This window comes from Salmo salar, chromosome 01 (assembly GCF_965601325.2).
Source record: "Salmo salar chromosome 01, fSalSal1, whole genome shotgun sequence".
NCBI classification, from domain to species: Eukaryota; Metazoa; Chordata; class Actinopteri; order Salmoniformes; family Salmonidae; genus Salmo; species Salmo salar.
Window position 1 is genome coordinate 39,288,102 of NC_138291.1, and position 24,350 is coordinate 39,312,451.

At 42.3% G+C, this 24,350-nt stretch overlaps 1 protein-coding gene and 1 pseudogene across 3 annotated transcripts in view; both read right to left on the minus strand.

The window, feature by feature from the left end:
• Positions 1-18,461, minus strand: part of LOC106602003 (bromodomain adjacent to zinc finger domain protein 1A) — a 46,721-nt gene extending 28,260 nt beyond the window's left edge. For 2 of the 3 annotated variants that reach the window (XM_014194462.3, XM_014194448.3), the window contains exons 1-12: positions 18,321-18,461; positions 17,855-18,004; positions 16,047-16,325; positions 6,642-6,782; positions 6,330-6,428; positions 6,060-6,147; positions 5,756-5,890; positions 5,406-5,478; positions 3,520-3,665; positions 3,287-3,382; positions 408-546; positions 76-222 (exon numbers count right to left, since the gene is read on the minus strand). In XM_014194462.3, coding sequence (XP_014049937.2) covers positions 76-222; positions 408-546; positions 3,287-3,382; positions 3,520-3,665; positions 5,406-5,478; positions 5,756-5,890; positions 6,060-6,147; positions 6,330-6,428; positions 6,642-6,782; positions 16,047-16,325; positions 17,855-17,967 — 1,456 coding nt within the window. In that variant the 5' untranslated portion in view covers positions 17,968-18,004; positions 18,321-18,461. The remainder of the gene's footprint in view (positions 1-75; positions 223-407; positions 547-3,286; positions 3,383-3,519; positions 3,666-5,405; positions 5,479-5,755; positions 5,891-6,059; positions 6,148-6,329; positions 6,429-6,641; positions 6,783-16,046; positions 16,326-17,854; positions 18,005-18,320) is intronic. The other variant, XM_014194456.3, reaches the window with a different exon arrangement.
• Positions 18,462-19,823: 1,362 nt separating this feature from the next.
• Positions 19,824-22,513, minus strand: LOC106602748 (uncharacterized; annotated as a pseudogene).
• Between the last annotated feature and the right edge of the window lie 1,837 nt (positions 22,514-24,350).

A 24,350-nucleotide genomic window follows, 5' to 3' on the forward strand; every position in this document is an offset into this window, starting at 1 on the left:
TCTATTTGGTGACCAATCAATGGGTTAACTAGTTGATACTAAACAAGCGTTGTCGAGGCCCGTTTCTATCCCTACCTTTGGCGTCCGCCTCAGCCACCTGGTCACGGGCCACCTCCTCCTGCTCCTCAGCTAGGGCCTGGAATATGGCCGACAGGAAGAAGAAGAGCAGCTCACACAGCGGCCCCTCAGGGTCCGACCCTACCAGGGCCTCCTCCAGCACCTCTGGAACACAGAGACAAGGGCCCCACAGTCATAAAACTCTTCACACACAACCAGACGGTCACTGTACCAGCGTACTTTCACACAAGCAATGACAAACTATACTCAAAAAGCAAACATGGGTGATAAAACTAAAAGGTGCAGGACCAGTGATTGTAAAAATACAACGTTTTGCCAGTGTTTCTCACCGAGTGTGATGCCTTCTGGAAACTCATCCTTCAGGTCAAAGAGCTCTCCGAAAGCTTTGAGGAATTCCAGTACCATGAGGGCGTCTCCAAATAGCTCTGCATGCAGACGGGTCTTCACTGGGACCGGGGCTGGGAGATTCTGGACATGAAGCCATAAAGGAGAGTGAGTCAGAAGCCTAAATATTCTTTACTTAACTAGTAATTCATTGAGAACAAGTCATTTAACAATAATGGTTATACCATTCAGTCAATCCCATAAACCAATTTAAAGATAACATTTATGACAATGTTTCCCAAACTTGATTGTGTCCCAACCCCCTCAAAAACTAGCACGGTCCCAGACAATGTTCCCTCTAAGCAGTGTGCATGCGCCTATCTCCCCGGGACTGCCATGCAGAATAAATACCAGCCCACGCAGAAAAGCACCAGATTGATAGTGTTAACTGGGAAAACTCAAAGTCTCTTTACTGTGGGAATTGTGATCGAATCAATGCAATATTGGCCACTTTTAATCCAACGTACAGTACTTAGTATGTAAAACTAACTACGCAAGACATTATTGTATGCAGAACACGTCAAAGTAGGATTCTATTGCAATGACATGCAAGATTCAGCCTGTACTCTACACAGACCGGTGCGGCATAACCAATCAGAGCTGTAGTAGGCCTATATGCAAATAGACTATTGTCATTTTGTATTGGTATTTTATTAGGATCCCCATTAGCCGTTGCAAAAGCAGCAGCCACTCTTCCTGGGGTCCACACAAAACAGGTGTTGCTCGATCTGTTTTTTGAAACCAGGTTTGCTGTTTATTTGAGCAATATGAGATGGAAGTTCCATGCAATAAGGGCTCTATATAATACTGTACACTTCCTTGAATTTGTTCTGGATTTGGGGACTATGAAAAGACCCCTGGTGGCATGTCAGGTGGGATAAGTGTGTGTGTCAGAGCTGTGTGTAAGTTGACTTTGGGATTGTCAACACAATGTTTCTTATAAAAAGTAGTGATGCAGTCAGTCTTTCCTCAACTCAAAGCCAAGAGAGACTAGCATGCATAGTATTTATATCAGCCCTCTGATTACAATGAAGAGCAGAACGTGCCGCTCTGTTCTGGGCCAGCTGCAGATTAACTAAGTATTTCCTTGCAACACTGGACCACACGCCTGAACAATAATCAAGATTAGACAAAACTAGAGCCTGCAGCAATTGCTTTTTGGAGCGTGGTGTCAAAAAAGCAGACTTGTGAGGCGTCTGTTTCTCAAACTAGACACTAATGAACTTGTCCTCTTGCTCAGTTGTGCACCGGGGCCTCCCACTCCTCTTTCTATTCTGGTTAGAGACAGTTTGCACTGTTCTGTGAAGGGAGTAGTACACAGAAAAGTACGAGATCCTCAGTTTCTTGGCAATTTCTCACATGGAATAGCCTTCATTTCACAGAACAAGAATAGACTGACGAGTTTCAGAAGAAAGGTCTTTGTTTCTGGCCATTTTGAGCCTGAAATCGAACCCACAAATGCTGATGCTCTAGATACTCAACTAGTCTAAAAGAAGGACAGTTTTATTGCTTCTTTAATCAAAACAATAATCTTCAGCTGTGCTAACACAATTGCAAAAGGGTTTTCTAATGATCAATTAGCCTTTTAAAATGATAAACTTGGATTAGCTAACACAACGTGCCATTGGAACACAGGAGTGATGGTTGCTGATAATGGGCCTCTGTACGCCTACGTAGATATTCCATTAGAAATCAGCAGTTTTCAGCTACAATAGTCATTTAAACTTTAACAATGTCTACACTAAGTTTGTTCAATGATGTTATTTTAAAAACGGACCAAAACATTTAAAAAAAGTGCTTTTCTTTCAAAAACAAGGACATTTCTAAGTGATCCCAAACTTTTGAATGGTAGTGTACATTCAGCAGTCCATTAATCAATTGGTGTGTGTGCGCGCTCGCTATACGGGGATGAAGCTACGAACTGTGTTTAAAGCATGTAGATGCTCTTGTTTTGAGATCAAAGCGAGAGTAGCCACATGTGCACATTTGTTCATATCCTTTGCTAGTTAGTGACTTCTTACCCCAGTTATAGATATTGTGTAGTCAGCAATGGGGGGAGTGATTGCTTCCTACAAGAGCACAAAACATGTACATTTCTAGCAGTCTTGGAAAAGTGAGTCAGGTAAAGAGCTTTTTGTCTTAAAGAGGCAGTATTATATTTTGAGACATGCTTGAATAAACCAAGTGACCAATATGCAAAGGGTAGGATAATTAATCTGATTCTCTGTAATAATGGTATTGGAATAATAATGCATTGTATTTTGTAAAGTAGTTTCTTACATAAAACATTGTCACCTGCTTGTCTGAAGGACAAGTTGATAAACAGGTCAAGCCCTGCATGTTTTTTTCAAAAGTCTCATGGAATGTAGGCCTACATTAAACATCACACATTGACTGCTATTGTAGGCTGAATGATAGAACAGCTATTTCCATGTTAATATGTTAAGGGATGCATTTTCTCCATTGTTTTTGATGGTAGGCCACTCTGGTAGGCCTACATTACGATCAAATTGCCACAGTAGCCTACTCAGTGTTCACAGTAACGGCGCGCTGGAAGTTGCACCGAATTTTCACAACGTCCAAGTTTGCGCTCAGTAGAGCTGAAATTTGCTCAGTGCCGAACATTTGAGGGAACATTGGTCCCAGGTGCGTTTGTGCTGTATAGCTAACTCATACAGACTATATGAACTGTAGATACAGCACAAACATCTCTGGGCCCAGGAAAACAAGACTTTATTGTATTAAATAGAAAAAGTAAATATGTTTCAACTATGGAGGATGAGGCCAAATAAAGACAAGCTTAGGATGTTCTGGGGCTGCTCACCTTCAGGTCCTCACACTCCAAGTCTTCTCTGGGTTTGCTCCATATCTTCAGTCGCTCTGCATATTGCTTCTTCTCCTCCTTCAGCTTCTCCCTCTCCTGCAATACAGTATAATGATATATACAGTATAATCTATATTAAGTAAAATGAGACATGAGAAGAAGTATGGTGCACAAATCAAATGTCAATTAAACAATGAAATTGATCAAAAAATAAGTTCCTCATATCGACTCACTTTTTCCTTCTCCACTTTCTTCCTCTGCTTCTCCTCTTCAAACATCTTCTTCATCTCTTCTCTCTTCTTTTCTTTGTCCTCCTTCTCTTTCTTTTTGGCTTCCAAATTATCTTCTTTCTCCCTCTTCAGCTTGGCCTTTTCATGCGCTGAACATAACAGATATTGTTGTAACTAAAGCATATTGATTTCATGTGATGGTTCTGGAATTTTCTGGAAACACAGCGCATTCGGAAAGTATTCAGAACCCTTGACATTGTTACATTAGCCTAGTTTTTCCCCCCTAAACAAGCTACACACACAACACCCAAAAATGACAAAGCAAAAACAGGTTTAGATGTTTCTGTAAATGTATATAAAAAAATATATATATATCACATTCACATAAGTATTCAGACCCTTTACTCAGTACTTTGTTGAAGGACCTTTGACAGCGATTACAGCCTCAAGTCTTCTTGGGTATGACGCTAAAAGCTTGGCACACCTGTATTTGGGGAGTTTCTCCCATTCTTCTCTGCAGATCCTCTCAAGCTCTGTCAGGTTGGATGGGGAGTGTTGCTGCACAGCTATTTTTCAGGTCTCTCCAGAGATGTTCATGTTTGGGCTCTGGCTGTGCCCCTCAAGGACATTCAGAGACTTATCCCGAAGCCACTCCTGCGTTGTCTTGGCTGTGTGCTTAGGGTCGTTGTCCTGTTGGAAGGTGAATCTTCATCCCAGTCTGAGGTCCTGAACGCTCTCAGGCAGGTTTTCATCAAGGACCTCTGAAATTTGCTCCATTTATCTTTCTCTCAATCCTGACTAGTTTCCTAGTCCCTGCCGCTGAAAAACATTCCCACAGCATGAGGCTACCACAATGCTTAACTGTAGGGATGGTGCCAGGTTACCTCCAGATGTGACGCTTGGCATTCAGGCAAAATACTTCAATCTTGGTTTCATCAGACCAGAGAATATTGTTTCTCATTGTCAGAGTCCTTTAGGTACCTTTCGGCAAACTCCAAGCAGGCTGTCATGTGCCTTTTAATGAGGAGTGGCTTCCGGCTGGTCACTAACATAAAGGCCTAATTGATGGAGTGCTGCAGAGATGGTTGTCCTTCTGGAAGGTTCTCCCATCTCCACAGAGGAACACTGGAGCTCTGTAAGAGTGACCATCGGGTTCTTGGGGTTCACCTCCCTGACCAAGGACCTTCTCCCCGATTGCTGAGTTTGGCTGGGCAGCCAGCTCTAGGAAGTCTTGATTGTTCCAAACTTCTGTTCTTGGGCACCTTCAACGCTGCAGAAATGTTTTGGTACCCTTCCCCAGACCTGTGCCTCGACACAATCCTGTCTCGGAGCTCTATGGACAATTCTTTCGAACTCCTGGCTTGGTTGTGCTTTACCATGCACTGTCAACTGTGGGATCTTAGAAACACAGGTGTGTACCTTTCCATATCATGTCGAATCAACTGAATTTACCACAGGTGGACTCCAATCAAGTTGTAGAAACATCTCAATGATGATCAATAGAAACAGCGTGCACTTGAGCTCAAGTTTGAGTCTCATAGCAAAGGGTCTGAGTACTTATGTAAATAAGGTATTTTTTGTATTACTTTAAATACACTACCAAAAATGTCTAAAAACCTGTCTTCGCTTTGTCATTACTGGTTATTATGAGTAGATTGATGAGGGGAAAAAATTATTTAATACATTTTAGAATAAGGCTGTAACGTAACAAAATGTGGAAAAAGTCAAGGGGTCTGAATACTTTACGAATGCACTGTATACATGGCAGCCAAATTGTGGGATCATTCTTACATATCTTGGGACGGTCTCATTAGAACTTACATGACAACAGTGCACCAGTTTTTGCACTTACATGCTAACTATTATCAACTATAATATACTGGACTCACCTGTAGCCATCATCTCCTCTTTCTGCTGCATCAGACGAAGCTTCTCTGCTGCTTTCAGTAAGTTGTATCCCATCTAAAAGGAAATTATGAAAACGCTATTGAGTCCTGAGACGCTTTACAATTCATAGAGGTCTTTACTGACAAGTCTACTGGACAAAACCATTATGGAAGTCAAATTATAACAGTTATCATTACAATGTAATAAAATGGTTATCTTCACTGAGTAATGCTTGACAACGGGTCTACATATGGCATGTGTCCCAAATGGCAGCCTATTCCCTATACAGTGCAGAACTTTTGACCAAGACCCACGCATAGGCCCATTTGGGATGAACATTGCCAATCCTCACCTCTCCAGGAGAAGAAACACTCTTGGGTTTGCCCCGCCCTTTAGGAGGGGGACTAAAGACAAACACAGGGGGCTCGTCAGGGAAGAACTGGGAGAAGTGCTGTTCTGCCAACTTGTACTTAGAAACAGTTGATGCCTAAGTGTGAAACACAAACAAGAAACAGTTAGCAACACAAGAGAAAAATGACAGTTACTGGATTCAAATGAATGTGACAAGACAATCCTGTTATCCACGGTTTAAATGGTTTTTGCTTAAAAAGGAACACCAAATGACATTTCATTAAAACTCTAGTGTTAAATCATACCTTGAGCACAATGACGCCATTCTGTGGTTCACAGTGCTGTTTGAGCAGCAGCTTTAATCTGTCCCGTGAAAACGTGTTCTTCTTACGGCTAAAATAAGTGCGAAAGAGAGAAGGTATAACCCTTAGTTATATTTAAAAAGAAGAGGGGATTGACTGTCGAATAACAATATAAGCTGCTTAGCAGGAAGGCAAATGTATTGTGAAATCTACCACAATAGTAACAGTGCATGGACGGTCAGTCAGTGGACGTAGTTAAGTCTCACGACTCACCTCATCTGACCAGCCTTTGTGAATATTGCCTCACTGCCTCCCTTGATGGGCTGCACTTTGTACTTGAACACAGAAGGGTTGACAGATTTCTTCTTCTTCCTTTAGACATAAGGGGAGAAGAGCCAAAAGTTTTTTATCAAAGCCAAAATGGACATAGATAAAGAATGTGTGCATTCGCAATGGCACCCTAGTCCCTACATAGTACACTACTTTTGACCAGGGTCGGGGGTCTCTGGTCAGAAGTAGTGCACTATATACGGAATAGGGTGACATTTCAGAGGCAGCTTTGAATTGCGAATCTTACGGACTGACCCATTGGCCTTTGATTTGGGGATATCCTCGTCACTGTCACTGATGACTATGGAGTCCCCGTCCATCTGAAGTTTGGCGTGCCCATTGACCGGCTTGTTGGAATGGTGGGGAGACTGTACATCCAGGATTTCACATGGCTGCCTGTAGGAAAGATCCCAAACACATTTAATGGAATGAAAAACACTAAAGCCAAACCAATATGGGATTTTTGGGTCCAATACCAGCTTTTGGGGAGGCAAAAGTCACTGATTACCGACATACAGCACATACTCAGACCCAGACTTTCCCCCCAAAAAATGTACATTAGTCTAATTCTAAAATAGTTTCCCCCCCAATTTACACACAACAATCCATAATGACAAAGCAAAACCCGTTTTGAATTTAACATTTATTCAAAGTATAACACTGAAATACACTTACAGAAGTATTCAGACACTTTACTCAGTACTTCGTTGAAGCACCTTTGACAGCGATTACAGCCTCAAATCAAATTTTATTAGTCACATGCGCCGAATACAACAGTGAAATGCTTACTTACAAGCCCCTAACCAACACAGTTTTTAAAAATACAGATAAGAATAAGAGGCAAAAGTAACAAGTAATTAAGGAGCAGCAGTAAAATAATAGCGAGACTATATACGGGGGGGGTACCGATACAGTCAATGTGAGGGGGCACCGGTTATTTGAGGTAGTATGTACATGTAGATAGAGATATTACAGTGACTATGCATAGATTAAAACAGAGAGAAGCAGTGGTATAAAGAGGGGGTGAGGGGGCACTGCAAATAGTCTGGGTGGCCATTTGACTAGATGTTCAGGAGTCTTATGGATTGGGGGTAGAAGCTGTTTAGAAGCCTCTTGAACCTAGACTTGGCGCTACGGTACCGCTTGCCGTGCGGTAGCAGAGAGAACACTATGACTAGGGCGGCTAGAGTCTTCGACAACCTTTAGGGCCTTCCTCTGAAACCTCCTGGTATACAGGACCTGGATGGCAGGAAGCTTGGCCCCAGTGATGTACTGCCATTCGCCATACCCTCTGTAGTGCCTTGCGGTCGGAGGCCAAGCAGTTGCCATACCAGGCAGCGGTGCAACCAGTGAGGATGCTCTCGATGGTGCAGCTGTAGAACTTTGAGGATCTGAGGAGCCATGCCAAATCTTTAGTCTCCTGAGGGGGAAAAGTGTTGTCGCAGCCGCTTCACAACTGTCTTGGTGTTCTGGAGCATGTTAGTTTGTTGGTGATGTGGACACCAAGGAACTTGAAGCTCTCAACCTGCTCCACAGCAGCCTCGTCGATGAGAATGAGGCTTGCTCTGTCCTCTTTTTCCTTCAGTCCACAATCACCTCCTTTGTCTTGATCACGTTGAGGGAGAGGTTGTTGTCCTGGCATCACCGTCAACGTTGTTGTCCTGGCACCACACCTCCCTATAGGCAGTCCCGTCATTGTCGGTGATCAGGCCTACCAACTGTGAAATCGGCATATTTAATGATGGTGTTGGAGTCGTGCAGTCATGAGTGAACAGGGAGTACAGCAGGGGACTGATCACGCACCCCTGAGGGGCCCCTGTGTTGAGGATCAGAGCGGCGGATGTGTTGTTACCTACCCTTACCACCTGGTGGCAGCCTGCCAGGAAGTCCAGGATCCAGTTGCATTGGGAGGTGTTAGGTCTCAGGGTCCTTAGCTTATTGAAGAGCTTTGAGGGCACTATGGTGTCGAACGCAGAGCTGTAGTCAATGAATAGCATTCTCACATAGGTGTTCCTTTTGTCCAGGTGGGAAAGGGCAGTGTGGAGTGCAATGGAGATCGCGTCATCTGTGGAACTGCTGGGGAGGTAAAAAAATGTGAGTGTGTCAAGGGTTTCTGGGATGATGGTGTTGATGTGAGCCATGACCAGCCTGTTAAAGCACTTCATGGCTACAGACTTGAGTACTACGTGTCGGTAGTCATTTAGGCAGGTTACTTTAGTGTTCTTGGGCACAGGGAAAATTGTGGTCTGCTTAAAACATGTTGGTATTAAAAACTCGGACAGGGAGAGGTTGAAAATGTCAGTGAAGACACTTGCCAGTTGTGTACTGTGAGCATGCTCTGACCGTCCTGGTAATCCATCTGGCCCTGCGGCCTTGTGAATGCTGATGTCTTACTCACATCGGCTGCGGGGAGCGTGATCACAGTCATCAGGAACAGCTGGTGCTCTCATGCATGTTTCAGTGTTATTTGCCTCAAAGCGAGCATAGAAGTAGTTTAGCTCGTCTGGTAGGCTCATATCACTGGGCAGCTCTTGGCTGTGCTTCCCCTTGTAGTCTGTATTGGTTTGCAAACTCTGCCACATAAGACGAGCATCAGAGCCGGTGTAGTACAATTCGATCTTAGTCCTGAATTGATGCTTTGCTTATTTGATGGTTCGTCAGAGGGCATAGCGGGATTTCTTATAAGCTTCCGGGTTAGAGTCCCGCTCCTTGAATGCGGCAGCTCTAGCCTTTAGCTCAGTGAGGATGCTGCCTGTAATCCATGGCTCCTGTTTGGGGTATGTACGTACGGTCACTGTTGGGACGACGTCGTCGACGCACTTATTGATGAGGCCAATGACTGATGTGGTGTACTCCTCAATGCCATCGGAGGAATCCCGGAAGATATTCCAGTCTGTGCTAGCAAAACAGTCCTATAGCTTAGCATCTGCTTCATCTGAGCACTTTTTTATTGATCTAGTGACTTGTGTTTCCTTCTTTAATTTTTGCTTGTAAGCAGGAATCATGAGGATAGAATTATGGTCAGATTTGCCAAATTTAAGAGCTTTGTCTCTGTGTGTCCAGGTTTTTTCCCCCCTCTGATAGAAATTAGATAAAGCGGATGTAAGTTTCCCTGCATTAAAGTCCCCGGCTACTAGGAGCGCCGCCTCTGGGTGAGCGTTTTCTTGTTTGCTTTTGGCGGAATACAGCTCATTGAATGCTGTCTTAGTGCCAGCCTCTAACTGTGGTGGTATGTAAACAGCTACGAAGAAAACAGATGAAACTCTCTTAGCAGGTAGTGTGGTCGACAGTTTATCATGAGATACTCTACCTCAGGCGAGCAATAGCTTGAGACTTCCTTAGATATCATGCATCTGCTGCTATTTACAAAAATACATAGACCGCCGCCCCTTGTGTTACCAGACGCTGCTGTTCTATCCTGCCGGTACATCGTATAACCAGCCAGTTGTATGTTGATGTTGTCATCTTTCAGCCACAACTCTGAAGCATAAGATGTTACAGTTAATGTCCCGTTGGTAGTTCAATCTTCCGCGTAACTTGTCGATTTTATTGTCCAAAGATTGCACGTTTACTAGCAGAATGGAGGGAAGTAGGGGTTTACTTGATCACCTGCTAATTCTCAGAAGGCAGCCGGACCTTCGGCCCCTCTTTCTCCGCCTCCCTTTCACGCAGATCACAGGGATCTGTTCCCGAGTAAGCAGCATATCCTTCGCGTCAGGCTCGTCAGAGTTGTGGGGGTTTCTGCTAGTCCGTGGTGACCAATTGCAGTCCTGATGTCTAGAAGTTATTTTCGGTCACAAGAGACGGTAGTGGCAAAATCATGTACAAAATTACGTTAAACGCAAATAAGCCTACATAAAAAAATTATAATCGGCGGGGGCACGTAAAACGTCTGCCATCTTCTCCGGCACCATTTTATTCAGTCTTTGCCCCAGTCTGAGGTTTTCACCAAGGATCTCTCTGTACTTTCCCCTGTTTATCTTTCCCTTAATCCTGACTAGTCTCCCAGTCCCTGAAAAACATCCCCACAGCATGATGCTGCCACCACCATGCGTCAACATAGGGATGGTGCCAGGTTTCTTCCAGATGTGACGCTTGGCATTCAGGCCAAAGAGTTCAATCTTGTTTTCATCAGACCAGAGAAACTTGTTTCTTACGGTCTGAGTCTTTTGGCAAAATTAAAGCGTGCTGAGGAGTGGCTTCCCGTCTAACAAGTCCACCATCAAGGCCTGATTGGTGGCTTGCTGCAGAAATGGGAGAACCTTCCAGAAGGACAACCATCTCCACAGAAGAACTATAGAGCTCTGAGCGTGACCATCAGGTTCTTGGTCACCTCCCTGACCAAGGCCCTTCTCCCATGACTGCTCAGTTTGGCCGGGCGGCCAGCTCTGGGAAGAGTCTTCGTGGTTCCAAACTTCTTTCATTTAAGAATGATGGAGGCCACTGTGTTCTTTGGGACCTTGAATGCTGCAAAACATTTTTGGTACCCATCCCCAGATATGTGCCTTGACAAACCCGTCTCGGAGATCTACGGACAATTCCTACGCCCTCACAGCTTGGTTTTTGCTCTGACATGCACTGTCAACTGTGGGACCTTACATAGACAGGTGCGTGCCTTTCCAAATCATGTCCAATCAATTGAATTCACAGGAGAACTAGAAATGTCTCAAGGATGATCAAGGAAACAGGATGTACCTGAAGTCTGACAGCAAAGGGTCTGAATACTTTGTTTTTTGCAACAACAAAAAAACATTAACTTTGTCATTGTTGGGTATTGTGTGTAGATTGACGAGGAAAACATTTCAATTGATCAATTTTAGAGTAAGGCTGTAATGTAACAGAATGTGGAAAAAAGGTAAGGGTCTGAATATTTTCCGAAAGCCGAGTATGTTTACTTTGAGGTAAAATGAAAGACCTTTTCCCCCCCAAACGTTGTTCCAAAGAATTAACAGAGAATCTAAATTATGATTTCTTAACTAAATATTAAAATTATTATTCAAGAACATTTTATTTGTGGTTTACATAACCACCTAAAAGCAACTGCATCCTCTATAAATATGAAAGTAAATACCAAACACTTGTTTAGTTTACCTTCTTAGGTACCACTTAGAGATTTGTCCATCTAGCCATGGCAGTGGATAAGAACGCAGACGTGTTTGTACTGAAGCACAACAAGTACACTAATAAACAAGGGCTGAATGAATTAAACTGTCTCAAAGTAAATCTGAAACTGCACTTCTCAAAAGATCAAACTACGCAGGCAAATCCTGTAACATGCAGTTCATAATGTCAACACTTTCAAAATCAAGCCTTATTTATAATGCACATTTCAGACAAAAGTAGATTCACTAAAGTGCTTTACAACAGTATTTTTATTTATTTATTTAACTAAGCAAGTCAGTTAAGAACGAATTCTTATTTTCAATGACGGCCTAGGAACAGTGGGTTAACTGGCTTGTTTAGGGGCAGAACGACAGATTTTTACCTTGTCAGCTCTGAGATTCGATCTCGCAACCTTTCGGTTACTGGCCCAACGCTCTAACCACTAGGCTGCCATAGAAATACTATGGTAATCTCGCAAGGAGAGGTTGTTCAGAGATACTTTTGAGGAGATGGGAAACGTCATTGGAATCGTATTCACACCCATTGTGTACGTTTCCAATGCATCATCAATGGACCGCGCAGTGCATTCTGGGCGACTCTGACAAGGAGAGCTCTTCTTCACAGAGTGTATGGGCGTCAATGGGGCACTACCTCAAAAACACATGAATTTCATTAACAAGTACAACATTGCAAATATTTTCAGAAATGTCAGCTAATTAGCTTGTTCTGTAATATTGTATAGCTCTGGAATCGCGACAGAGAAAAATGGGCAGGTAGACTCATTCTATGACTTTGAGAAGAGATTGCATGACGATTACCTTAGCAACCTCGTGACGCAACATGACAACGTGAACGCGATTGGTCGACCGTCTGCGGCATTACACAGTCCTCCATTCATTTCCCAATGGGATTTCCATCTGCTCTTCTCTCTATCTCTGACTTGTGATCACAATGTACTGTCTGCTATGACAAGCACACGCTAGCTGTTAATTACGAAAATGTTCTTACTTAAACCATAATGTAAATTACACTTACTCAATACAAAATGTATTGGCTATACATCTCAACTGCAAATGGCAGGCAGGCGCTGATGACAAAACATTAAAGGAAAATGCCTGCCGCACTGGTTTTAGTCACACTTTCCAATTTAGCTAATCTTCTCATCATGAATAAAACACATGGACTGAACGATAGATCAGCGCCAACTAAATAAACCCAATAACATAACACTGTTACTGTCTGGGCCTATTGTTTGTATGAAGGATGAGTCAGTGTTGACTTTTGCACCAGTCCAGGGTCACACATAAGTAACACAGACTGCTTGCTGGCTAAATAGAGCCTAACTACATTGCTGGTTAGCTAGTCAGCTAATGTTAACCAAGTGAGCATGCGCTGAGGACAGGGCTGCTTGCTTGCTTAAGTGTACTTTTGATGACTTAATTATTCAAATATACTGTCGTTGGCAAGCTGCTCACTGTGAAATCACTATGCCCACTGACTCTCACGTCGTGATTTACGGACTGAATGATGTTCAATGAGCAGCTCGTCTTCAGGCAACCATTGAACATTTCTAAAAATGACAAATTAGCACACGTATTTGTTCATTCTATGTACATAATATTGGTGTTTTACCGGTGGAATAAAGCCCGATACAAATATTTCTGTTAGGTTAATATCGGCCGATAAATAGGTCAACCGATTTATCGGTCAGGCTCTAAAAAAAAACCCACATCCAATCTTGAATGAAATAAGCGAGTAACTACTAGTAACTGTACTTGCAACAATAATCATGGTATTAGAATTGAAAGAATAGTCATTGGTAGATGCCCGGACTTTAACAAGGGTATTTGTAACTTGAGACATGCCCTCACTAATACCTAATCCACTGGCCTAACCCAAAAACACTGAACCTGCTTTCAGGCATTTAACTTAAGCACATCAGGCTAAGCACTCAAGTCAGAAACAACTGACAAGAGCGTGTTGGCTGAGTAAATCCCTCAGAGCCCAGCCCAGCCAGAAGCCACATGGCAATTGTCCCTGCATGCGCCTGCTTCCCCTGCGCCTTCTCCCTCCCTCCTCCCCTGCTGTGGGTCCATGTTTCTTCTTGTCTGGCTGGCTGCCTCTCTGCGCTGCCTACCACCAAGCCATGATGAGGTGATGTCTGGGACAACTCCTTGTGCTGGCTTAGCCAACCACAGCACCCGCCTTAGCTCCACCCACTCACTTCTGTTGTGTTATCTCCAAATAGCAAGGTCAGCTCATGATGGCTGACTGATCTCCTCTCAGAATACAGAAGAGGGCCCTTTATAGTGATTTTATCCATATGCTCAGTAGATTCTATAACCTAACAGCCAAAGGATTACAAACTGGTGGTATGAGGGTTAATGGTTAGAGTTTTGGGACTCTTGCTAAATAAGCATGACCTGTGGGTATTGTACAGACAAAGCTGGCAGATATGAGGGAGGGACAGAGAAGTCATTGGACCACACCCAGTCATCAGTTCTCCTCTGGTGCCCATCTCCAAACAGCTCATGGCCAACTCAGCCATGTATATGTTTACTACAGAGCACATGATTCCACTGCCAAAGAGCTGGGATCTACTGTCACAGAGGTAATGCTAGTGAACATAAAACATTTAATGAATTCTCCTTCGGCTAAATAGGGAAACCATCAGTGGCTCATAAGGAGACAGTAAAAGGCATTGAACTCTTTCAGGAAGATGATTTAAAACCAAATGGTGAAAAGAGAAACTGATGACACTGGATGAGGTCATACAGTGCCTTGCGAAAGTATTCGGCCCCCTTGAACTTTGACCTTTTGCCACATTTCAGGCTTCAAACATAAAGATATAAAACTAATTTTTTGTGAAGAATCAACAACAAGTGGGACACAATTATGAAGTGGAACGGAATTTATTGGATATTTCAAACTTTTTTAACAAATAAAAAACTGAAAAATTGGCCGTGCAAAATTATTCAGCCCCTTTACTTTCAGTGCAGCAAACTCTCTCCAGAAGTTCAGTGAGGATCTCTGAATGATCCAATGTTGACCTAAATGACTAATGATGATAAATAGAATCCACCTGTGTGTAATCAAGTCTCCGTATAAATGCACCTGCTCTGTGATAGTCTCAGAGGTCCGTTTAAAGCGCAGAGAGCATCATGAAGAACAAGGAACACAGCAGGCAGGTCCGAGATACTGTTGTGGAGAAGTTTAAAGCCGGATTTGGATACAAAAAGATTTCCCAAGCTTTAAACATCCCAAGGAGCACTGTGCAAGCGATAATATTGAAATGGAAGGAGTATCAGACCACTGCAAATCTACGAAGACCCGGCCGTCCCTCTAAACTTTCAGCTCATACAAGAAGACTGATCAGAGATGCAGCCAAGAGGCCCATGATCACTCTGGATGAACTGCAGAGATCTACAGCTGAGTTGGGAGACTCTGTCCATAGGACAACAATCAGTCATATACTGCACAAATCTGGCCTTTATGGAAGAGTGGCAAGAAGAAAGCCATTTCTTAAAGATATCCATAAAAAGTGTTGTTTAAAGTTTGCCACTAGCCACCTGGGAGACACACCAAACATGTGGAAGAAGGTGCTCTGGTCAGATGAAACCAAAATCGAACTTTTTGGCAACAATGCAAAACGTTATGTTTGGCGTAAAAGCAACAGCGCTCATCACCCTGAACACACCATCCCCACTGTCAAACATGGTGGTGGCAGCATCATGGTTTGGGCCTGCTTTTCTTCAGCAGGGGCAGGGAAGATGGTTAAAATTGATGGGAAGATGGATGAAGCTAAATACAGGACCATTCTGGCAGAAAACCTGATGGAGTCTGCAAAAGACCTGAGACTGGGACGGAGATTTGTCTTCCAACAAGACAATGATCCAAAACATAAAGCAAAATCTACAATGGAATGGTTCACAAATAAACATATCCAGGTGTTAGAATGGCCAAGTCAAAGTCCAGACCTGAATCCAATCGAGAATCTGTGGAAAGAACTGAAAACTGCTGTTCACAAACGCTCTCCATCCAACCTCACTGAGCTCAAGCTGTTTTGCAAGGAGGAATGGGCAAAAATTTCAGTCTCTCGATGTGCAAAACTGATAGAGACATACCCCAAGCGACTTACAGCTGTAATCGCAGCAAAAGGTGGCGCTACAAAGTATTAACTTAAGGGGGCTGAATAATTTTGCACGCCCAATTTTTCCGTTTTTTATTTGTTAAAAAAGTTTGATTGTGTCCCACTTGTTGTTGATTCTTCACAAAAAATGACAGTTTTATATCTTTATGTTTGAAGCCTGAAATGTGGCAAAAGATCAAAGTTCAAGGGGGCCGAATACTTTCGCAAGGCACTGCATGTGTAAAATAAAGTAAAACTGAAGATGCTAGGTGTGGTCATATGGATAAAACCAACACTTGTGATGAGGGTAGGTGAGATCATCATATGGATAAAATCACTACCTGACACTGGTGTGACTAAGAACACCCAGAGTACAGTAAAGTAAAGCTGATGCTAGGTGAGGTCATATGGATAAATCAACACTTTACCTGGTACCGGAGCGGTTCACAACATCCACGATCTCCCCAGGAAAAAACCTCTCCCTGGCATAAGAATACACATCATCACAGATCTCGTGGAGCCGGGTACGGAATGTGAGGGCTGTGAGGTGCAGCAAGGGGACCACCAGGGCTGAGGGGAAGCTCTGCAGGCTACGACGGCCCCTCTTCTCACTCTCCAGGGCTTCCAGGTAGGTCAGGCCAGGCTTGCCTGTCACCGCACAACTCCACACCAAGCTGTTGCATAAGATGGTCCTCTCAAAGAACTCACTGTGGGGAGACAGGGTGGTTCTGGTCATTGCATATTCCCTAATGTGTACTACTGTGGAGGCTGGTGGGAGGAGCTATAGAAGGACAGGCTCATTGTAATGGCTGGAATGGTATTAATGGAACGGAGTCAAACATGTGGTTTCCTTGAGTGCAATGTGTTTGATACCGTTCCATTGATTCCACTCTGGCCATTACAATGAGCCTGTCCTCTTATAGCTCCTCCCACCAGCCTCCACTGGTGTACTACTTTCAACCAGGGCCCTAATGTGTGACAGCATGAAATGAAAGTGTTCACCAATTTTGCTGGACAGAGGCAAAATATTGCTGCCCACACAATCACTGGAGGCCAGGAAAACCCATGCTCCCCAGATCACTATTGAAAACATTGTTGCATACAATTTATGCCTTGCTTATCTCTGTATACTGTAAACTTTAGGCTTTTCAAAGGTCTCTGCACATAGACAGGATCTTGAAAAACCTCAGTCCTGAAGTTTCTTTAGTCATGTTGATAGATCTGTCACATGAGTAAATACAATTCCAAAGAAACCATACCTCGAAAATATTTTTAACAAAAACAATCTAATATAAAATAGTTTTTAAATAATAAAAACAACTAAGATGTCCATCACTGTACTAAATTTGCAATAAAAACATGCCATGGCCAACTTGTGGTTTGTCTGGAATATATGGATCTGGGTGCCATTGTTTACTTTTTTTTTTGTCAGAGTTTGTTATTCGTTGGTAAGTCAAAAATGTGTCGTCGTCTATGCTTAACAATTTGCCCCCAAAAATATTCACTATCAACTACATAACAGTTAGCATTTTGATTCCTAGTTAGCTAGCTACAATAAACAATCACACAACAATACAATAGCCCCGACCACGTTTCTCACGCTAACCGAGACAGAAAAGTTGTGAGGAGCAGATCTGCCCTCATCCTTCGACTTATGTGAGCAGAGAACCGTCCCATAACTTTCAACAAGATTGGTTTACTACACCAGCATGTTATTCGACAGATATTACAATACATTGTGGCAATAACAACCTGAACTCTAATTAAAGTCGACTCAAGTTGAATAGTTTGCAGGGCTAGCTTCCAGCTGGCTAGCAGGCCCAACTAAATACTTGGTTAGCTCGGCTGGTAGAGGTAACGTTAGCTACTCGCTTCAACACTAGTAGCCGCTTGGCTAGCTAGTTAGCAATGATTTAGTTAGCTAGCTAACGTTACACCTAACAAACAACAATGACAACTGAACTGGATATAAATTGCAGTTCTGACCAATTTCATCTGATGGCTAGTTAAGTAGGTGCCAGTCAGAAAATACATTAAAGATATTCAAACTAGTTTATAATAGTAAGTACTTTGTCGCTCTTCCTACATTGCAGTTGATTTTAGCTAAGTAACGTTACCTAACGTTTGCTGTCACTTCGGTTTAACTTTTCTCACTCGAGTTGAAACAATATTTGATGGTGATTTTCTATAATGATTCTGAAATTGTAATTAAGTTATTCGTTTGGACTTCACGTACTCATAAGTCCTGAAGATTTCATGCGTGACTTTGCAAAGGAATACTTCTTCATCTGGTTTTAGGTCCGCTGGGGGCTTCTGTCTGACGAAAGGCTTTCTGTGGAGAAGCGGCATCTTTCTTTATCTTCGTCTTCTCTTGATCGGTCCCTGACTTTCAAAAAAAGAGGGAAAAAGAAGGCCAGAAAGACTTATTTAAAAGTTTTAACAGCAAACATTGGCAATAAACAAAGTGCAATGACCCGAATATTGTAAAAATGTACGACAATTTAAGAGGAAATCCAGCCTTTGTTAATGACACATGCTTCCCAGTCAGTCTCACACACAAAAGTGAAGCTATTCCAACCAACCACATGAAAATGTGCTCAACGACTGACAATCTATTTCTGATATTATCAATAAAAACGTCGATGTTCAAACCACCGGATAACAATGTTGCATACTAGAGGAAGAATCCAAAAGAGGTTTACCGGTTCGGTTGTGTATCGTTGATACGATAATACGCGGGAGAAATATACAAAAAGTCCGCGGACTGCCCCACTTCTCCGGCGGACCGACACCGTGTTGACGACAAGTTTGATCAGCTCTAGTTGTTCACAGACAAGGAAGCGTTTGGGGTGGGGGTGGGGGGGTAGCCTGAGTGAAGACTCTTATTGGTTGTTTGTCCCGCCACTCGCATCATCACCACCAATCACGTTTATGTTCATTGAACATCAAAGGAGTGAAGAAGCCATATTTTGTACTACTGAACCAGAGCATACAACATTTTTACAGATCTAAGTGAAAGTCATCATAATCAGTTCCAACATTATAGCAGATAAACAGAATATTGAGGGTTATTGAAGACCTATATTCAAGATGGTGTCTACTGCTTGTTTAGCACAACATGATGCCTGTCTGATGTAGGTACAGAGCTATATAACCAAGGTGCCAAATCCTCCAAGGTGGTTGTAATTACAATGGCCACAGAGTCCAAATGAAGCACTATTAAATCTCTGCAAAAATGATGGGTTTCAGTGATTGAGAGACAAGGCCATGCTGTTGGAGGGGAAAACTGAATTTCCGTACAGCTGGTGCCAGTTAAAAGCCACTTTCTGCACAATTATGCTACCCTCCCATGAATTCACTGAATTGTAAAGTACATGACATTATCCCAGTGATAGTTTGGATTTCCTGTCACAGATCACTTGGTCATCTTGATAGATTTTTATTCCTTGAACATGATATGATAAGGCACAGTCCTATACGAAAGCGTATCTGCATTGCAGCAGAAAGTCAATTTCCAAGGGACAGAAAGTCTGAAGGGATGTTTGGTCTTCACTCGGGGTCACAGATCCTATAAAGGTGTATCTCTTTGAATGCGTCCGGGCCACCGTCCTTCCCCAGATAGACGTTGTAATCCAGAGGTACATTATCTACTCACTGGCTAAGGTTGATCCCTCCCTGAAGGACGAGCACAGGACAGCATTAGGAGTGTGCATTATGCTTGATGTGACACATCATAGAAACATTACATTCTCAAAGTGTGGAAAACAAAAATGTTCAGTATTTACCTGAAGTTTTTTTATTAACCTTTATTTAACTAGGCAAGTCAGTTAAGAACAAATTCTTATTTTCAATCCCAGCCTAGGAACAGTGGGTTAACTGCCTTGTTCAGGGGCAGAACGACATATTTTTACCTTGTCAGCTCGGGGATTCAATCTTGCAACCTTTCAGTTACTAGTCCAACACTCTAACCACTAGGCTAACTGCCGCTCCAAGTAAGTAATGAATTAACGAAAGTGCTTCCTGGAGGCTTGAAACTATAATCAATAGAGCACAAGTGGAGTACTTTCATGGTGGTCTGGGTCATCATTTTTTTTTAAACGAACTGAAAGAATGAGGGACTACTTAGACTTGTCCAATAAGAAACACTAATTTCTGTTATCAGTTGCAAACAGTGTGCCCAAATGAATACACCCCAGGTAATGGTGTCTAATGCTTACCTACTTCATTTGATCATTGGGCTGTAGAAAGTACTCAAACACATTGTTCATGATGAGACAATATGAATTCTGTAACAGGGAATCCTGAGTCATGTTATCTGCATGGATGACCTGGGGAAATGTGAGACAATGAGAGAAAGCTGTGGCACTTATATTCTTCAAAAATATAAGACAAAGATAAGTTCAAGAGACAAACTCAAATCAAATTGTATTTGTCAAATGCACAGAATACAACAGGTGTAGACCTCACAGTGAAATGCTTACTGAAAAGCCCTTAACACTTTTTTTCTTAAAACTGCATTGTTGGTTAAGTATTTATTAAAATAAACTGCAGTAAAAAAATTAGAAATAACATTTAAAAACGTTGTTGAAAAATAACAAATAATTAAGGAGCAACAATAAAATAACAGTTGCGAGGCAATATACAGGGGGTACTAATGATCACTTTATCTGTATTCGGTCACTGAAGCCATACTTCTCCACAGCCATATTCTGAAGCCTGATAAACTCTGCACTGATCTCTACCCCAACAAGCCGTGCTGCAGAGCTGTACAGGTACCCCTGAAGCACAAACAGATGACTGGAAGAGTAAATACTTTTGTGCCAAAGCATTCATGAAACTGATTTTCCTGCAATATTGTCCACCACTAGTCTCCCAGTCACTGGTAGGACATACTGGAACAGGAACTGGAGCTCCAGTATGGAAGAGTGAGAGATGAACTCAGAATAGAAACATAAAAAAATAGACATTCATTTTGACACAATGCTGCTATATGAGGTTTATAACCCGACCCTCATCTTACACATCTACTAATTATTGATAGGCCACTGTAACTCAAGTAAGTACAATAGTTGGCTATGCAAGGCAACAAACCTGCCCAGGGGAGCTGTTCTGTGAGAGCCACATTTCAGGCAGTAGTTGCGGCTCATCTTGCCCTCCTCACAGAGTGTATCTACTGTCTCCACGACATACAGGAAAGCATCCTCATGCAGTGTGGGCTGGGGGTTCTGCTGGGTCTGAGTAATCAATTAATGCTAAACAGAATTAGTTTTGTTGAAACCTGTAAGCAGGAAGTCATTCCGCTGTAGTTTGTTTTATTTGATTCCTCACTGAAAATAAAAAGGTACACACACCTCGCACCAAGTACAAGAACCCAGCTAGTAAATCTGGTGTAAAAGTGTTGGTTGTATCATGAAAGCAATTACTGTTACACACCTTCTGAATAGCCAAGGACTCCAAAAGAAGACATACCCTGAGATCCTATGAAGTACTTTGAAGTATAACCTTTTGATTGTCAACCAACTCATCATCCAATTTATCTGCAAGAAACAAAACGGACTAGCTAAATTTATACAGTTGAGTCAATATTATCCAACATGATCATGGTATGGTTGATTTCAGTTGCGGCCCGTCATTCAGGGAAGGTGGGGCAGAGCCCCATCTGTTTTGAGCCCCACCTGTTTTGCTTAAAATTAAAATTAAATAGAAATCAGTCTGTTTTTTTAATTCTGGCATTAATTCGTGTCACATATCAGTTTGTAAACAATGTCAAAAATATCTAAATATCCTTGAGTTAATAAAGCTGCATACAAACATGGTCTCTTTCTTGAGTGAGTCAGCCAAGCTCAATGCTTTCTGTGTTGGAGGGGCAGCCAGCGAAAGCACAGAGCATAGGCGTTGGTAATGTTCTCTAGTTGCACCGTGATTGGCTCAGTGTTTTGTCACTCATGGGGACACTACCTCACCACAGAATCTACAGGGAGAGCTAGGCAGTTCAAGCCCCTTTGGGTTCTGCCATGTATTTACAGCAGAAGTGCCCATCAAAGAAGGCTCAAGGTCCTAGAGTATGCCGAGTTTCGTGTAGGCTTCCCATGGCATGACGTTTTGATATCCATGTAAATCTCTCTCGGACAAGGTGACCTTTATCAATATATTCACCTGTATTTACCCCCCCCCTCCCCCCAAAAAATGAACCGCTAATTAGCTGCTAATGTGGCTATCATAAAGAACTACAAATGCAATGTTGATCTGGACAAGACTGCTGAATCGAGGCAAAGGTAAGAATCGTTTAACTATCTAATGTTAGCTAAATGTAGTAATGAATAAATTGGCAACATTTCTTTAAATTGACAATTCTGTGAACTGTCTTGTGCAAGTTTTAAATTGACACAATACCTGTTAGCAAAGGTGTCAGCCTATAGATGAAGTGCTGGAGCTTGCAGGGATTTGCAGTTTTGTATGATATCTATTTTGATGCTAATTAGCATTTTCGAATCCGAGAGTAAATAGAATCGAATATATTGATAAAAGTTACCTTGTCCGAGAGAGATTTACATGCTTATCAAAACGTCACGCCAGGGTAAGCCTACATGAAACACAGCAGACTCTATGACCTTGAGAGCCTTCTTGGACGGGCACTTCTGCTGTAATTCTATTACTAAAATCTGTTTCTAAAATCTTCAATGGGAAAAATAAATGGTGGAAAAACCAATGGAACCATTTCCCTGTTTGACCGCTAGGTTTTATGGGTATTATTATGACAGTGGGGCTCTACTGGCCACAGATAAAAGAATGTCAAATCACGTTATGTCTACCATAGCTTTGATTGGACTGATCATGTCAACATTATATATTCAAAATCTTAGCTAGCAAGCTAGCTACCTAGACAAGAAGTCATCACTACGAATCACGTCGACAATCTACTGCAAAATCCTTTTCAATCCTTGCCATATGAAGAGAAATGATAGATATATCATTTCGGGTGCTCATCTGCCATTGGACATAAACATTACACTACATGGTCGGAAATCGATAATTCAACAATGAGTGCGTAAATTCAACAATAAGTGGTTTGGAAGGAATCAGTGGCTAACTGGGAGCGCTGCAAAGCGATCACTATTTTGCTCCCCCTACCTGCTATTAGATGGAGAGGGTTCGTGGTAATGACTGAAGCAGAATAAGTGGAATCAGAGTCTGGGTTTAAGCGTTTAAAACATCTGTCTGAAAGGGTCTCTTTTCCAGGCTTCAAAACATTCACACGCAACACCTTGGGCTAGAAAAGGTATAATAGATTGGCCAAGCTGTCAATCCAGCATGACTCCATCCAGAGAATGCCAGGCTTTGATGACAAAGTTTGATGACAAAGTTTACCCACAAGGACCGCTTCGCCACCTTCTTGTTCAAGTTTGCACAACAACTGTGAGTCCAAAAATATTTATTGTATGCTGCTGCATAAATGCTGTAATATGCCAGGGAGATATGTATACTGTAGCTAACAAAGTAATACTAAGTGTTTGTTGTGTAGTAAACTGTTAGTAGCCCATGTGTGTCACCCAGGGTTGCCAGATCTAGTTGAAATGTATAGCCCAGTGACCTCTCAAATCCCACCCACAAGGCCTGAAAAGTATTCCAAAATGGGTTTTTTCAGCAGCAAGAGAGGAGTCGACACATTTATCCAATAAACCCCTGCTCTGTCTCCATGACTCAGCTGCCTGCTGCAGCGCTCTCTCAACCAGTGCTCAACACACACACACCCAACATATAAACAAAAATATAAACACAACATGCAACAATTTCAAAGATTTTACTGATTTAGAGTAAATTAATTAGGCCCTAATCTATGGATTTCACATGACTGGGAATACAGATATGCATCTGTTGGTCACAGATACCTTAAAAATAATTGGCCTCACAATGGTCCTCAGGATCCCGTCACAGTATTTCTTTGCATTCAAATTTCCATCAATAAAAGAACTGTGTTTTGTTGTCCGTAGCTTATGCCTGTCCATACCATAACCCCACCACCACTATGGGGCACTCTGTTCACAACGTTGACATCAGGAAACTGCTCGCCCACACGACGCCATACACATGGTCTGTGGTTGTGAGGCCAGTTGGACGTACTGCCAAATTCTCTAAAACGAAGTTTGTCGCTTATGGTAGAGAAATGAACATTAAATTCTCTGGCAACAGCTCTGGTGGACATTCCTGCAGTCAGCATACCAATTGCACTCTCCCTCAAAACTTGAGACATCTGTGGCATTGTGTTGTGTGACAAACCCCCACATTTTAAAGTGGCCTTTTATTGTCCCCGGCACAAGGTGCACCTGTGTAATGATCAGACTGTTTAATCAGATTCTTGATATGCCACAACTGTCAGGTGGATGGATTATCTTGGCAAATAAGAAATGTTCACTAACAGGGGTGTAAACAAATTTGTAAACAAAATTTGAGAAAAATAAGCTTTTTGTGTGTATAGAACATTTCTGCGCCAACACTTTACATGTTGCGTTTACATACACCTTAGCCAAATACATGTAAACTCAGTTTTTCACAATTCCTGACATTTAATCCTAGTAAAAATTCCCTGTCTTGGGTCAGTTAGGATCACCACTTTATTTTAAGAATGTGAAATGTCAGAATAATAGTAGAGAGTGATTTATTTCAGCTTTTATTTCTTTCATCACATTCCCAGTAGGTCAGAAGTTTGCATACACTCAATTAGTATTTAGTAG